Below are 16,674 nucleotides of genomic sequence, written 5' to 3'. Positions count from 1 at the left end.
AAGTCATATATTTCCTTGAGCTTAAATCAGATGTATTTAAGTATGTATTTCTCAGAAATATATATTTAGCTGGACACGGTAGCACACGCCTTTAATCCCAGCAGCTCAGGAGGCTGAGGATGGAGGATGAGTTCAAAGTCAACCTCAGCAACTCAGCAAGAACCTGTCTCTAAATAAAATATTAAGAAGGGCTGGGAATGTGGTTCAGTGGTTAACTACCCCTGTGGTTCAATTCCTGGTATAAAAAAAAAACCAAAGAAACAAATATACATTTAAAGCTATGGCTTTATTAAAGAACAATTTAAAGAACAATGCTCAGGTGCCCACCACAAAATTATTTAACCTTTTCCAGTCTAATTTTGTAGAATGGGATTAGCAGCAGCTTGTTGTTCTTTTTACTGCTACAACTAAATACGAAGACTAGTGCTATTTTGATTTCCAAGCAAGGTAAATTGAGCATGGGTAAATCAATTGATATAATTTATTACACATGGCTTAAGTTTTACATACAAAAATTTAAAAATTAAAATATTACAAATTCCAAATATTATCTCTCACTCCATCATGTCCTTTTATTTTTCTCAATAATCTGTGAAACAATGCTTTACAGCAAAAAAAACACTAACTGATTTTATTCCCTGCATTCCTTTTTTCCCCTCACTCAACATTACCATACAAAGTCAAGACTAAAGTTTTATATCCCAAATTTGTCTTACTTTTCTGGCATAATGAAATGTAGTAAAGACCACAGCTCTTTGAGGGAATTTTGTAGAGGAGTTCCAGTGATAAGCAGACGGTGATTAGATTTAAAATCTATCAAAGTTTTATAAAGAAGGGAGTCATCATTTTTTAATCGATGTGCCTCATCAACACCTATAAATGCCCAATTCAAACCACCAAGGAATGCCTTAAAAGAAAAAAAAAAAAAAAAAAAAAAGTTAAAATTGAGAAAAAATTTGGAATTTAAATTAAAAATATGGAATTTTAATTCCCCTGTGAATTCAGATTAAAACAAAGCAAATTAAAAACAAATTTCATCTAATTTTCAAATAGAATAATAATTTTTACTTCAAGATTTACTGAGTTGCCAAATCAAGTAACACATCATGCAAAATGTTTTTTCTATGATTAATTTAACCATTAGAAAACAGAGCAAACATACTGATAAGGAAAAACTAATAATATCTAGAATTTTTATAAGATTTTAAAATCTTGGTGGTGGTGCACGCCTATAATCCCAGCAGTTCGAGAAGCTGAGACAGGAGGATTGTCAAGTTCAAAGCTAGACTCAGCAAAACACAGAGACCCTAAGCAACCTATTGAGACCTTGTCTCAAAAAATAAATAAAAAGGGCTAGGAATTAGGGATGTGGCTCAGTGGTTGAGGACCTGTGGGTTCAATCCCAGTACCAAAAAAACAAACAAAAAAAAACATTAAATCAAATTTAAAAATCCTAAGTCTAATGAAGGTCTCCATTAATGTCAATTGGGAACAATGTCTTCTTCCACTGCAAGTATTATTTACTACTTGACTTTCATGAACTATATAAATCTCTAATATATAAATTTAGGTCTCTATCAGGCCTGATTCTGCTGCTTAATTGTGTGATCTTAGGCAATTCCATTAAATTCTTGGAGACTTGATTTTTCTCTTCAGTAAAGTAGAAACAACAAATAGAATGTAGATGGGAGAATTTAATAAAACAATTAATATAGTGCTTCATATAGTGGTAGTTTAATCCTGTTCAGCATCGTTCTCCTCTCTAAAATGCTTTCAAATCAATAGACACTAATAAACTGGTTTAAGTGAAGAGTTGGGAAACATTTTCTGTAAAGAGCAAGATCATAAATATTTTAGGATTTGCAGATCAACATGTAGTCTCTATCATACATTCTTTCTACATAACCCTTTGAATGAAACCTTTTCAAAGGTAAAAGCCATTCTTAGCTATAAAAAAAAAAAAAAAAATAAATAAGCCCATAAACTATAGTTTGCTGGCCTGTGCCATGATTTGTTATCCTTTCATTTTGTCCAAAACATACAGAAAAGGAAAAACTGACATATACCAAACAGGAAACCAATAGAGCTACTACATACCTTATCCTTCAATAAAATTTCATAAGTTGTTAAAAGTATATTAAATTTTAACCGTTTGGTCTGAGGATGCATCCATTCATGTGTTCTTATCTATTAAGAAATTTTAAGGATAATTAATAGTCTTAAGCAAATTATTCTTAAATTAAAAGTCACTCAAAATACATGAAAGAATCCATATATGTTTGTACAACAAAAATTCCTTTAAAGTCCCACATGCTGTATTAATCTCACAAAATACAAACAGTATCGTAGACACATTTTATTAAAAAAAGCAAACATCATTTTAATACACACCTTTACTGAAGAAAGTTCTCATTAATCAAAACTTAAGAAATGCATTTAATATTAACATTTATGGATGAATATATCTGGAGTTTTCTCAACAATGGGAGGACAGTAATATGTAGAGGTACAGAAGAAAGAAAACTGGCAATGAGTTAAAATTGTGAAGTGAGATGACACTATATTGACAGCTTTGTACATCTGAAATTTTCTATAAGTTGTTAAGAAATATATATCTATGAGTTCTAAACCCAAAATTGATTTTATTATATCTAATTATATTTTATTTTTATGTCTTTGTGGCATATTCTATGCTAGAATTAACACTACACACCAGACATGGAGGCACATGCCTGTGATCCTACCTAATTAAGAGGATGAGGCCAGAGGATTCCAAGTTTGAGGCTAGCCTCAGCAATTTATCAAGACCCTATTTTAATATAAAAAAGGCTGGGGATGAAGCACAGTGGTAAAGGGCCCCTGGGTTCAATCTCCAGTGCCAAATAAATGAACAAAACAAAAAGAATGAACTACAGGAACAAAAACAAAAACAAAGAAGATAAAATACTCATGGTCAAAGACAAGTCTTTCCAGATTTTAAATCTGTGGGAAAACAACTTACCATGTTTCTGCTGTTAATATCACCTAAATAAACCACAGCATTCATTTGAGAAGCCCATGTCTGAATCTCCCTTTGCCAGGACGTGAGAGTGGAAAGTGGTACTACTAACAGAAAAGGTCCATATAACTGATGTTCATGAAACAAATAGTTCAAAAATGAGATCGTCTGAATTGTTTTTCCAAGGCCCATTTCATCAGCAAGTATGCAACTATTTCCCCTACAAAGTTAAAAAACAAAAATTTGTAAAATAAGTATGCAATAAAGACTCAATATATACATACCATGTACTTTTCACACCATGTGGACACATTTATATGAACATGTATATGATCTACTAGAGGTCAAGTCCACATATAGTAAATAATTATAAAAAGTAGGAAGAACAAAGGTGAAAAACCATAGCTAAAATGCAACTTACAGGGTTGTGTACACTCTCAAGGGTAGAGATCATAAGAGATATGGAAAAAGTAGAGGACTAAATGGTTATTAGGAATAACGAGAGGAAAGAGAAATATTCTAGAAATACTGAAGGATGAGACTGTACATATTATTTTTAAGTTGAATAAAAACACACTGAAAAATTCCAACAAACAAGTTAAACTCTAATTCTCTTCTTTTTATTATGTAATAAGAACTGTTCATACAAACTAGGAAATGCATGTAAAAGGTCCTTATCCTTAAAAAGGAAATCATCTCTGAACTCTTTGTTAATAAGATTTTTAATCCAAAAATGATTTTAAAATATACTTACTTGCACCAAGAGTGAGCCAGCCAATTTAAACCATTAAGCTGATAATCTCTCAATTCTAAACCTTCATGTCCACCAATATAGGATGGCTGCTTCTTCAAGGCTACAAATCTTGGTCTCTGTTTTAATACCTGTAGTGGAAGTAAATATTAGCTTACAGAATTACTAAATATAACAAATTACACTAAAAGGTCAAAATTTCAGCTTTCACCACAAACTATAAAATTCCATCTAAAATCTTCAATATCAGAGAATCAATATCAAAATACACCTGGGATTTAGACTATTTTTCTAGTATTCTAACAAGAACACACAGTGAAATATCCTGCCCTCTTTTTGAATAAAAAATGACTGAGAAAAATCAGTTCCTGCAGAAATACATGGAATTCAAGTATTCACAAGCAAAGACCTATATTAGATTCATTCATAGCCATTCCTCCATTGCTCATCTAAAAAGAAACCATAATACTGGTTTAGCTTTCCATTCAATTTTAAAAATACCATAAGAAACCTGAAAACTATCACTAATAACTTCATATCAACTATGAGGACTTCAAAAGTATTAGACAAACTAGTCCTGGTTACTTTCTTATGAGTATGTCCCTCTTCTTTCCTGCCTTCAGAGAAAATATCTGCTATTTTTTTTAAACCCCTCTATTCTCAAGCAATTTTTCTCTATTTTGTTTCCCCAGTTTATTTCCCACAATGATCACCATCACCATCAATTTTTCACCTTTCTGACATGTGATTCACTAAAGATAAAAGTCAATGCCACATCTAAGATCACAGAGCAATTGGAGGACTCCTTACTTCCTGTAAGACCTATTAACCAAAAAGTAGTCTCCTTAAGTATGTCTGAAATCAGAATACAACTCTACTTATACCTATAATATTTGTGATAAAGACATTTTCACTAATTAAAAATGTCAAATAATACTCACTTTGCAATCTTTAAAGGGAGTGGTTTTTGATTGGTTCCTGCTAAAATACTCATCAATGCATGCTTGAAACTTTTTGGAAATGAGAGCTCCATCTTCCCAGCTGCACTCTGAGTATGGAAGGCCCTGCCATTTGCAATAATAATCAGGATAACCAGCTGCTGACTTTTGATTGGAATGAGCTGTGAGATAAATCAGTATTTATTGTATCTTTGGACATTTAATCTCAGAGAAATTCTCAGCAAAGGCTACACAAGTAAAATTTAGTCATCTGCTTTATTAAAACTATCATTCTAATAAGAGCAAGCTACTGTAATTTGACATGTAAACATCAAATTTTTTAAAATTTCAAGTATAAACAAAATAAGTTTTATCACAATCATTTATTACTAACCAATTATACGCTCCACTATTTGATACTGCTTATGGAGATCATCTGTAAGTTCTTGTTGGCAATTATAATATTCTACATCTTCTGGTGAAGCATTTTTCAACCTAAAAAATTTGAAAACAAGAATAGACTTCAAATTCTCCTCTAAGTAACTTATCCCACTAAACACTTATCTGTAGCACACAAGCTCCCATTTTGCCACTTAATCACATAAGCCAAGATGTATAATTAAGAAATCGAAACAAATACAGCATCACTGATTTTTAACTTTATAAATTTGTAATTTTTAATGTATGAGATACATATATATAGATGCAGATGCAGATATACACACAGGGGGAAAAAACTGGATATGGCTACCCTAAGAGTTTTACCTAGACATGGCATACTATAAATTAAGTATTTTAGACTGCCATTTAGTTCTTGAATATATTTGTATTACCAAAAAAGCTTAGTTATCATCTTTGTGCGTGTGTATAGTAGGGCATATTTACCATCTTTTTGTTTCCTGATCTTTTTTCTTGTAATTATCCAATTTTTTCATTCCTCTAACATTCTGTTGCTTAAGGGTTTCTTCTGTCTCCCAGGTGTTGTGGATATGTGACCATCCTTTCCATTTAATTAAATACTGGATTTCTCCTGATTCCTTATTTTTTTCAAATCCTGCATTTGGGTCACCATCTGCTTCAACTGCATAGATGGTTGTAGTAGCACCAGTAGCTAAAAACAAAAGTACAGACACTACCATGTAATTCTGTTACAGGATTATTTCCTTTTGGTTCTAAATTTCAAGAATATTAGTACAAAATGACTCAAATAAGCAAACAATCAGTACAGAAATTTGTCAAGTTATATTACACATAAAAGAAACTCAATTTTCAGAAATAAAATCTAAATTTAATCCCATTTTTAAAATTAAAAAAAATAAATAAGACCAAAACAGTGGAACATCCAAGATTAGAATACTGACGTGCCATTTAGGATACTGACAATTAGGAGGCTGGGTTTTTTTGTTTGGCCTCAAATTTGCAATTCTCCTGCTTTAGCCTCCCAAGTCATTGGATTACAGGCAACCACCACCTCATTCAGCTGATTTTTAATTATTTTAATTTATTATATTTTAAAACTACATTTCTAGGTAACTAAAAATAACCTACATACTTAAGATGAAAAATATTTCAAAAACCAAACCTTTGTGTAACTGAAAATACTGAAATAGAAATTAATTATTTAGGTATAAGAAGAGAAAAATTCAAATGCAGAAGTTTGAAATTTTCTAAGTATTCTTCATATATGACATGAGGTCAGGTAGATAATTTCTGAGAAGGGCTAAGTATAGTTTTATAGCAAATAAGCAAAAGAAAAGAAAAATCCACCACCTTCGCTTTCAGAATTTAAAAAATTAAATACTTTATCCTATTATAGTACATATTATTTAAATAACCAAACAATAAAATGTTGTTTTTTTTTTTTTTAAATACCTCCTTTTCTCCCAATCCGACAGTCCATAAACTTTTCTATTGTTTCAAATTCTTCCTCCTCAGGTTGAGGAACATCCTCTCCACACACTTCTAGTAGATCATCAGAATCTGTTTTCATTTCTTCATCCTCCTTATAGCTAACATTGACAGTTGCCTGGCGACGAGAACTTCTTTTATCATTATCAAAATCTTCATCATCATCATCATCAGATGAATCAATCTGTCTCTTTTTTTGTCCAATAATCTTTTTCCCATTTTTTGACTTAGAGCTGGAGAAGGACGGGGGGGGGGGGGGGGGGCATTTTAAAGATACTATTACAAAGAAAGATTTAAGACACTATATAGAAAAAGAAGGAATATTTTCTATAACTAATAATTTTTAGCATCAAATCAATAACATAATACACTCACCGATTTTGAGGTTTTCTGCTTTTGACTTTGTTTTTGGGTTCATAATCAGACTCTGTTTCATCGCAACTACTTTTCTCTCTCTCTTCAGATTCTGAATCTGAACCAGACTGAGATGGAGATCCTGACCCAGACATCTGCCAATCTTCACTGTACACAAAATTTATAAAGTATTTTTATTTACACAGATGTAATTAAATCGTCACTAATAAAATACAAATATGACCAACTAAATTCTCTTTAAGTTAACGTAAAAAATATTGTTGCTTTTATCTATGCTAGAAAATATAAAATGTCTGTAAAATAACACTGGATATTCATAGATTTAACTTCAGAATTTTATTTAGATACCTCAAATGAACTGTACATAAAACTGGTATTTTATTCTCATTACAGATGAAAACATATTATGCTAACTCAAAAATCACAAGTTTAGTTTTAAAAATACTGTACAATTATTCCACTTGCTCTTTCAAAAACCCCAATTTCTTTCATTTTAATTTTCTGCAGGCTGTGATTTTTAAAATGTTTTAAAAATAATTTTAAAAAATAATACTATATTTTCATTTAAAAAGTTTAAAATACATTTAGAAAAAAATGTTCAAAAAAGTAAAAAACTACCAATAGCATCGTCTCAAACAATAGCCAACAATTACTGTCATTACTATTTTTAGTCATTTAATCTATTTCTTTATAATCCACATGTAAAATAAAATACCAGATGCACAAGTCAATGTTCTGCTATTAAAGTTGAAATAAAAGATACGTATTGAGTTCTTAATAGATATAAGTTGACTATTCCTAATTCAAAAATTTGAAATTTATTGAGCATCATGTTTGGGATGTTTCAGATTTGGGAACATTTCAGGTTTGGAATTTTAAGGTCAAATGGTTAAGTCTGCAAATATCCCGAAAGTGTGAAAAACTGAAATGTGAAACACTTCTGGACCCAAGCACTTCATATAGGGATAATCAACCTTTGTCTTATATCAGCTGTCACTTTTGCTCCATTGCTCTGGATCTTTTGCATTAATTAGGACTATATTAAGGTAACAAAAACAAACACATGATAAAATATGATTACGAAAATAAATAACAAAAGCAAATTGCTTTTTATCTTGAGATCCTTTTAGGGCTTGGACATTGAAAGTAGCAATATGCATGCCATGTGAAAAAAATCTATTATATTCTTTGTAATACAATAATCTCTACATTGAAGTAAATATATCAAAAACCATTCATTTTTAAATATATATACTTATACTCATTCTAAATTTAAATATTAATAGCTCAGTGAAAGACAAATAGTTGAAGAGACAAAGCATTTGAAAATACAGTGACTTTGCAATAGAAGCTAGAATATACAGCTAGCTCAGTGGTACAGTGCTTGACTAGCATGTATGAAGCCTTGGGTTAGATCCCTCACACTGCAAAAAAAAGAAAAAAATGCCTGAAATCTAAAAGACACATTTGAAGAAATTAGTCACAATGAAGCATAGCAATAAATGGATAAAAAACATGATATATGGTAAGATTTATGTAGAATGAACTGGATGAGCCAATATACATATTAACAGGAACAGCTGAGTTAATGAGAAAAAGAAAACTTTCAAAGATACAACAAATGAATTTTGGGAAAGTTAAAAGAAATATGAATCTTCATATTAAAGATATATGAAAAAATATATCAAAAAACACATGTGAAAAATAACAAATCCAAACACAGATATAGCAAAGTGAACATTCAGAATATCAAAGACCAATAGAACATTTAGAGACCAAACAACAGAACAAAGGTTCTATAGAATGAGAGAAAAAAACAAACCATTTCAAATGTATATAAATTGAAAATCTGAGGGACTCTTAATACTGAGTCATAATTTGTAATGAAATTCCAGTGAGTTTCTAACTGAGTTCTTGTCAGTGAAGTAAATTTCATGTGCAGATGAATAGTAAAGATAGTTAATAAAATAAATGAACTAATTTAATAAATAATGATCCCCATACTCCTACATTTCCCAAGTTATTAAGGTTTTTTTGAAAGTAAGTACATCTTTAAAATTTACAAATATTTAGGGGTGAGAATTATAAGAGATAAATGGCATAAAAATCTAAGAGTCAAAGAAAGATAAATGTTATGAGTTAATGGTTTAAATTATAAAAGCCATGAACAATTTCTAAAAGTCTAATTTTGGCAACAACTTTCATAAAGAAGAAGTACAAAATCATTAGTATTTTTCTGATGTGAAAGTAGTCAGATGAAAAAAATGACATACTCTTTATGCTTTTTCCTCTTGACCTCACTTGATGAATCATCAGAATCTTCACTGCTAGAGGAATCCTGTAAAGAAAAATTTTAAAATGTAATTCATTAATGTTTAAAATGTAGCCATGCTGGGTATACTACATAATGTTCACTTTGCTAATAATAGTACCTATAAAGTCTCTTGTTGTTCCATGTTCTTATATTTACATTAGCTGGCTTAGAGTAATTAATAATATTTTATTGGATATTGAAATAATGAAATCAGATAAATACCACAATGTCAGCACTTTGTATAAAACCTTGACATCCACCATTCTCCGGTAATCATTGTTGTGTAGTATAGCTACAATAAGGAATCCTAGCTGTTGGTATGCCAAATTTTGAAATAACATTATTCTTCAACAGTAGATAAGTTTTTCCTGAATGTTTCTGTCCAAACACCCATGTATATATACTTAATACACACATAGGAACTAAATTGTTTATAACTGCAGTCTAGTCTTTTTCAACTATTATGACAATAATTTTGTTATTCACTACATACGATATAAAACCAATTTATGTATTCACTGATAGATGAATAAAGAAAATGTGGCATATATACAATAAGCAATATTAGTCACTAAAAAGAGTAAGATTTTATCATTTGCAACAAATGAATGGAACTGAAGGACATATTTACTGAAATACATCAAGTACAAAAAGACAAATATCATACATTCTCACTTACAAGTGGAAACTAAAAGGATAATAGTTTCCAGAGCCTGAGAAGGGTGTGGGAGAGGAAGGGATAGAGTCAGTATCTTTAATGGGTAGAAGAGTGCAGACAGTTTAATAGGAAGAAAAACTAATGTTCTATAGCACAGGAAGAACTATGAACTGCCAGGAGTGGTAGTGCAAGCCTGTAATTCCAGCAGCTCGGGAGGCTGAGACTGGAGGATGGAGAGTTCAAAGACAGTCTCACAATTTTGTGAGGCCCTAAGGAACTCAAGTGAGACCCTGTTTCTAAATTAAATACAAAAAGGGCTGGGGATGTGGCTCAGTGGTTGAGTGCCCCTGGGTTCAATCCCCAGTACCAAAAAAAAAAAAAACACTATTAACTGACGATAATTAATTGAATATTTCAAAATAGTAGACTAAGTGTTTCCAATGCAAAGAAATTACACATATCTGAAGTGATAGGTATGCCAAGTGCCTTCATCTAATTTTAACACATTGTATATATGCATTGAAATATCAAACTCTACCCCCCATAAATATGTACAATTATTATGTTTCAGTTAGAAATAAAAACATTTCTTAAAAACTGTGTTAGTATTCTATACAAATTTAATAGTATAATATTTATCCCCTGGTGTGTACAAATGTATGTCTTAATTTTTTTCCTTCAAATTTCCCATTTGTGTTTATTCCTAGTTTCACTATGATGAGCAAATGCACATGCATTTCCCATTATTCTAAATTAATCCCTGAAGTGGAAAAATACTGGATAATGGTATATTTATATTTCAAGATTCTTCACAAATATATTTAAATGCAGGTATTTCCTATTTATTCTTTCAAAGAAATTACTTTTAGTAACTTCATTAACATTAAATTGTTAAAAAAAAAATATATATATATATATAAAATTGTTAAGCCTCACAAGCACAAGGCCCTGGGTTTAATCCCCAGCACCACAAAAAAAAAAAAAAAAAAAAAAGGTTAAGCATAAGGTCTACTTTTTAAATAACTCATTATGAAAATTCACCTCTTCTGATCCACTATTAGATGAAGCTGGATGTTGCTGTTGCTGCTGCTGCTGCTGCTGTTGCTTCTTGAGCATTGCAGATCTCTGAACAGCCAGAATACTGGGGCTAGATTTCCAAAACTGTAACAGAAACGTACCAGGAGAAAGATAAAATGTGGCAAAAACAATGGATTTTCTGGCAATTCTAACACCTTTTCTCTGTCCAAATAATAAATTAAGAATATTTTCCTCTTTCATGTTACATATAATATAATATCGCTGCAAAATAATTAAAATAAAATGCTGGGCTTCGCTATATATAAGAAAATTAATGGAATTTCAAGTTTCATAGATGACAATAATCCTCTTAAGAGTATTACTTTAAAAAACAAACTGAAAATATGCTATGCCAGTGCTGCCCAGTGTACTTATCTATTTTGGTGATAAAGATGAAGAGCCTGAGTCAGAATATAAATTAACTATGTCACCAAGCACATTAAGCTCAGCTGACCTTTTTTCTTTTAAAGCAGATTTTTTTTCCATGAAAGCAGTTGTAGGTTGATTTATAGTCTTAGTCCAAGCATCTAATCACATTAGGGACTGGTACACTGAGTAATAACAGCATATACTATTGGGAAGTATGGACAGGTCTTAGTTTATGCTGTAGTAGCTTGTTTCAAATAGGAAAAACCCTAACCTATTCTATCAATTATCTTTGCAGAAGCAAATTTCTATTAAATCTTCATCCTATTAGCAATAAAGTATCTCCTTTGAAGATCTTGAAAGGAGAGATCACTGTAAGCTTAACAAGCAGACTGCATGAAGTCTTTAATTTTAACCCATGAAACTGAATTATTTATTAAATTCAACATCTGCCTCAGAAAGAGGCAGAAAAGGCTTCATTTATGTGTGCTTGTATGTTATGCATGTCTTTATGGTTATACACTATTTCACTTAAGTTAATTAGTTGATAATGATACATAGCCACAGTTGTAGAACTACTAAAAGTAAACTTTAATGTTTGAAATTGTTTTGTAATACTATAAATTTTCCCAAAGTAATGCTGGAAATCTAATTTTCATTGGATATTTTATTTATTACCTCAGTTCCATCAACTTTCGGTGGTTTGGCTTGAACTTTGTTTTCTCGGGACGTGTCTGACTCAGACTCTGATTGACTGCCTGATTCAGATCCAGAGTCAGAGTCACTGCTACCTGACTGGCTACTGCTTCCATCACTACTGCTTCCAGAACTCGAACCTGATCCAGAGCCTGAAGCTGATCCAGAATCATCATCTGACTGGCTACAATTAGAAAATACACAGAATTCAAATAAAATTCATTAGGAATTTAATTTTTCTTAATGGTCAGAAGGAAGTCCCAAATCCTTAAACATGATTTCAATATATTCAACTGTCTATGTCCAAATAGAAAAGAGAATCAATGTTAGTTAATTTGTAGCAACTAACATATTTGATAGATTTAAAAACACAAGCAATAAGACATTCTCCCTCCAAGTTAATAAACAAAACCCTAATTACAGGCTCCAGGACTAGAAACTTGGAAAGAAAATCAGTTTAAGTCATGGTACACAGAAGTTTAAGAGGCCATCTCCAGCAATTACAAAAAAGGAATTAAGTGAAAGAAAGATTTAATGTTGAAAAATCTTGTATAAGGTGTAAAAGAAATTTATTTGTAGTTCTCATCTATTTTCAAGACCATTCCTTTATTCTATAATTCCAGGATATGGCAATTTACTATAAATAAGCTATTATAAAATATAATTTACATTAAAATATCAATAACACTTCTAAGAAAATCATTTAAATTTCTCATGGTTCCACAGAAACAAATCTGAAATAATACCAAATTCTCTCAATATTTTCTAACCTCTACACACAACCATGAGAAAGAAATTAGCAGCTCATTGAGAAACCATCTTTTTTCCCATTTTTCATTATTGGTCCAAAGTAGGAGAGAAATGGCCTGAACTAAACAATTGAGTGTGTAAAATTGTTTTTACTTCCAAGGCCATTTGGGCACATGGTGTTTACATATGAATTGTTGGAAACTTGAGTGTTAAATCTCTATTCATAGGGTAAAGTCAGCTCTTGACAGAATTTCACCTGGCTTTCAAAATCCATAGGTAACAGTTCATGCACAATCCAATTTTACTACCTTCTGTAATTTTCAATAATGCCACCAGATGGCAGAACTGGCCTAAAGAAAACAGACTACAAAATAAAGTTACCCTAATCCTTTTTCTAGAATAAGGACTTAGTTTTTTATATGGAAACAAATAAATGTTTGCAGAAAGAATTTTGATTCCTCAAGTCAGATATAAGTTAAAATGTTTAAAATATGAACAAGCATACCATGCTCTTAACCATCTAGTGGAATGCTTTTCTTCTTGGAAAACAGTAAATGAAAACTTGCCTCTGAAAGGTTTATGCTATCAAGATCATTTTGCCACTGTTTCTATCCTTTCATCACATGGTTCGGAGGCCCCAAAATAGCATAGTGCCTTTAAACTTGAAAGAAAGAAAGGAAGGAAGGGCTCACAGAGGCATACACCTGTAACCTCAGCTACTTGAGTTTAAGGCAGGAGGATGACAAATTCAAGGCTAACCTCAGCAATTTAGTGAGATCCTTCAAAAAAAAAAAAAAGAGAAAGAAGGGATTTAGCCCAGTGATAGAGTACTCCTTGCTTCAATCCCAGTACCACAAATCCTAACAGTTTACTTAAAGGGCTTGAGAGAAATTTTAGCAATGATTTTATTTCTCCATTAACCCACTAGCTAAGAAAAATCATCACTGACTCAAGACACTGGGGAGAGTAAGATGAGACAAAGTCTTTACCATTAAAGAACTAACATTGAGACATTTATGTAAACTGATAAATATCATTCTGTGCTGTTTAAGACAACTGATCCAGACACAACCAAGTCTGGTACAGTAATCAAAAAGCAATCAAAAGAAGTGCTGTTAAACTTACTCTTCAAGCGAGTAGAAATATGCAGGAGTTACCATTTTAACGACTTATAACTTTCTTATTTTTTCCAGAGTACCTAACATAAAACATTATACAGCTGGGTGCTCAATACTTTGAAACTCGACAAATGAACCCAGGCACAGTGGCACAAGCCTTTAATCCAGAAGGCTGAGGCAGGAGGATCACAAGTCCAAGGATAGCCTGGGCAACTTGGTGAGATCCCGATACAAAAACCAAAAAGGGCTGGGAATGTAGCTCAGTGGCAAAGCACCTATGGGTTCCATACCAAGTAACACAAATAAGAAATAAGGTAGATGGATGAGTGAATAAATTTGGGGGAGGGTTCTATTATAGGCCTACATTTTAAAAAAAATTTTTTTAAGTTGTAGACGGACACAATACCTTTTACTTATTTATTTTATGTGGTGCTAATGATTGAACCCAGTGCCTTACATGTGGTAGGCAAGAACTCTACCACTGAGCTACAACCATAGCCCTAGGTCTACATTTTAAAATAAATCTTCATTAAACACTACAGATGCACAGCTAGGCAAAACTTCTCCTGAGGGATTCAGGGAGGATAGATCAATGGTAGAGTGCTAAAAATTAGCATTTGCAGGGCTCTGGGTTCCATTCCCAGTGTGTGCAAGTGTACACACACCCACACACAACGCTGCGTGTTAACAAATCAAAATTCTTAAGTTGAATATAGGAATCTTTCCGTTTACATATTTAGGAAGTAATTCTACTTGGAGATAAAACCAACAGCCTGACCCTAGGCTCCTCCATGGGCCTATATTAGAAAGTGTTCACCTTTGGAATTAGATGTATTTATTTTGTTAAGTTGTTCTTCAGCTGGATGAAGAACAGGTGGCTGGGCACAGTGATGCATATCTATAATCCCAGCAACTCAAGAGACTGAGATAAGGCAAGTTGGAGGTCAGCCTCAACAACTTACTGAGACTCCATCTCAAAAAAACAAACAAATAAACAAAAAAACTGGGGATGATGTAACTTGGTGGTAAAGGAGGGTCCCTGGGTTCAAGTCCCAGTATTAAAAAAAAAATGCAAAGATGCTGGGGGCAGGGGTAGTAGCCAGTAGGTACTAAGTTATACTTAGTAGAAATAAGTTCTATTGAACAGTAGGTGTGACTACAAACTATAGATAATAATGATGCCATTTATTTCAAACTACTAAACTAAAAGAAAAGATCTCAAATGTTTTCCCCAAACAGAAATGATAAATACTTGAGGAGATAAATATGCTTAACCTGATTTGAACATTACACATACACATATATATAAACATCACATGGTATCTCATAAATTTATATGTACAGTTCTGTGTGCCTATTAAAAAAGAGTATGCAGAGTATGGAATATCTTATTTACTGCCACAGAGTGATCTTCAGGATGTAGTTAATTTTAAAAAAACGGAAAAGCAATATACAAATAAAACAATATGCTATGCTTTCTCTGTATAAGAAAGAAGACAGAAATATTTATATACTTATTATTTTTAAAGAAGCACCAATGGCAGCATAAACCAGCAACTAATTTAAAAATGGCTAGGAGAATAGAGGCAATTTGGATTGAAAGTACTCTTCAGTTTTGAAATTATGCAAATTTTATATAACTTGTTTTGAAATTCAAAAAATTAAAAGTGAGGGGACAGGAAAAAATCTCTATATTCAGACATGAAACTATAAGCTAAAATATGTGAAAAGCCTTTCCCCAATAATTCTATTTCAGCATACTACAAATGTTTCAAATAATCTAATCACAGCTTAATTTTAGGTCTTCAGTCTTTCTATAACAATGGTCAAACATCTATAAGGTCTTTCATGAAAGATTTCATCCTAGCCTAATTCTCTATTATAGATTTTCTCATTAGCTTATACCTAACGGGTTTAGCAAGCACTGATGATTGTGTGATTCATCCATTATTTAATTAAAGGGAGTAAAATGGTGGTATTTTATCATTATTCATTTATCTGATATCATTTCTTCATTAGGGGCAATAAAAAGAAACTTTCCCTCTTCATATTTGTTATCCTAGAGGCATAGTTCATAAGTGAAAGGCATTTTCGTTTTTTCTTATTTACCAGTTTTCAAAAGAGTTAAAACCACTAGCATCCTTCAAAGCACATCAATAATTTTTAGTCTCATTAAAACCTCATGGATTTGAACTTATTTCATAAATTTTAATACACTCTAGCATCCCTCTTAATTTCCAAACTGTCCCACTTTTAGCCAATAGGAAATCCTTGATTAGCTCCTGAGTCCTTTTGATAAGACTTCAAGTAATCTTTGATAGCTTACTTGCTTTTTGGTATGACAAGATGTCCCAGGCTCATCTTGCATATTTCTTGCCTCAGGCTGTAACTCAGACATTTCATCAAAAAGCTCTTCTTCTGTTTAAATGGGAAAATAATAGCAATCTCAGTACTAGGTGAGTCTATTACTCCTGGACTGGTCATTGTTTTTAATGGAATGAGCTAGGATATGTGTATTTTTAGAAAAAATACATTAATTTATACTAGAATTTTCAATTAAAATTCAAATTTGCAGATTTTTTACTTAATTCCTTTCATTTCATATTTATATCATCACTTGAATTGAGTTTCTTGGTTTCAAACATCATTAGCAAACTATTTGTTTGCTTTATCTCAGAATACATACAATTTTTCAAAATAATACCATTATTACTAACAATCTGAT

The 16,674-nt window shown here is 31.7% G+C and overlaps 1 protein-coding gene across 1 annotated transcript in view; it reads right to left on the bottom strand.

Moving 5' to 3' along the window:
* Positions 1 to 16,674, bottom strand: part of CHD1 (chromodomain helicase DNA binding protein 1) — a 70,864-nt gene that overhangs the window by 35,395 nt on the left and 18,795 nt on the right. Inside the window, 12 exon segments of the mRNA XM_079145826.1 lie at positions 717 to 907; positions 2,098 to 2,187; positions 3,002 to 3,218; positions 3,753 to 3,880; positions 4,691 to 4,869; positions 5,082 to 5,182; positions 5,573 to 5,798; positions 6,560 to 6,828; positions 6,971 to 7,117; positions 9,244 to 9,308; positions 10,984 to 11,103; positions 12,064 to 12,265. Of these exon segments, the coding sequence (XP_079001952.1) occupies positions 717 to 907; positions 2,098 to 2,187; positions 3,002 to 3,218; positions 3,753 to 3,880; positions 4,691 to 4,869; positions 5,082 to 5,182; positions 5,573 to 5,798; positions 6,560 to 6,828; positions 6,971 to 7,117; positions 9,244 to 9,308; positions 10,984 to 11,103; positions 12,064 to 12,265 (1,935 nt within the window).

This window comes from Sciurus vulgaris (genome assembly GCF_902686455.1).
Source record: "Sciurus vulgaris genome assembly, chromosome: 6".
Taxonomy (NCBI): Eukaryota; Metazoa; Chordata; class Mammalia; order Rodentia; family Sciuridae; genus Sciurus; species Sciurus vulgaris.
Note: the sequence above shows the minus strand (reverse complement) of the source record. Positions and strands in the feature narration are given on the sequence as shown.